General features: G+C 67.9%; 1 protein-coding gene across 2 annotated transcripts in view; it reads right to left on the bottom strand.

The window, feature by feature from the left end:
* The window catches only part of MAGI2 (membrane associated guanylate kinase, WW and PDZ domain containing 2), a 770,034-nt gene extending 769,613 nt beyond the window's left edge, over positions 1-421 (bottom strand). For both annotated transcript variants that reach the window (XM_010580933.1, XM_010580932.1), the window contains exon 1: positions 121-421. In XM_010580933.1, the coding sequence (XP_010579235.1) occupies positions 121-421 (301 nt within the window). The remainder of the gene's footprint in view (positions 1-120) is intronic.
* Between the last annotated feature and the right edge of the window lie 130 nt (positions 422-551).

The following is a 551-nucleotide window of genomic DNA, read 5'->3' on the forward strand; positions in this document are numbered from 1 at the left end:
TGGCTCCGGCGGGGAGGGGGAAAGTCAAACTGCAGCAACAAAGTTGCTCCCCACCGCTCCCCCCCAGACCTGCCCCGGCCCCCCGGGGGGCAAAGGTGGGGGGGTCCGTCCCCGCCTTACCTTGCTTGACGCACTTGAGCCGGATGGGGTCCTTGCAGTGCTTGATCACGGCCAGCACATCCCTGATGGTGAGCCCGGCCACGGGGGTCTCGTTCACCTCCAGCAGGAGCTCCTCCGGCACTAACTTGCTGCCGCCCTCATAGGCCACCTTGCCGGGCTTCACCTCCCCCAGGTAGGGGAACTGCCCGTTCTCGGCGCCCCCCTTCAGCTCGAAGCCCAGCTGCCCCTCCGGGTTCCTCACGATCACGATCTCGTGGACTCGGCTCGTCCAGTGGCTTTTCTTCTTCAAGCCCTTGGACATTGCCGTGGGGATGCTCTGCCCGACTCCCTCCCGGTATTCCGTGCTTCTTCCCTCCCTCCCTCCGTCCCTCTCTTCCCCCCACCCCGTCCCCGGGGCAGCCGGGCTCCTCCGGGGCAGGCTCGGGGCGGGC

The sequence above is a fragment of the Haliaeetus leucocephalus genome, unplaced genomic scaffold (assembly GCF_000737465.1).
Source record: "Haliaeetus leucocephalus isolate CR32 unplaced genomic scaffold, Haliaeetus_leucocephalus-4.0 Scaffold751, whole genome shotgun sequence".
Lineage (NCBI taxonomy): Eukaryota > Metazoa > Chordata > Aves > Accipitriformes > Accipitridae > Haliaeetus > Haliaeetus leucocephalus.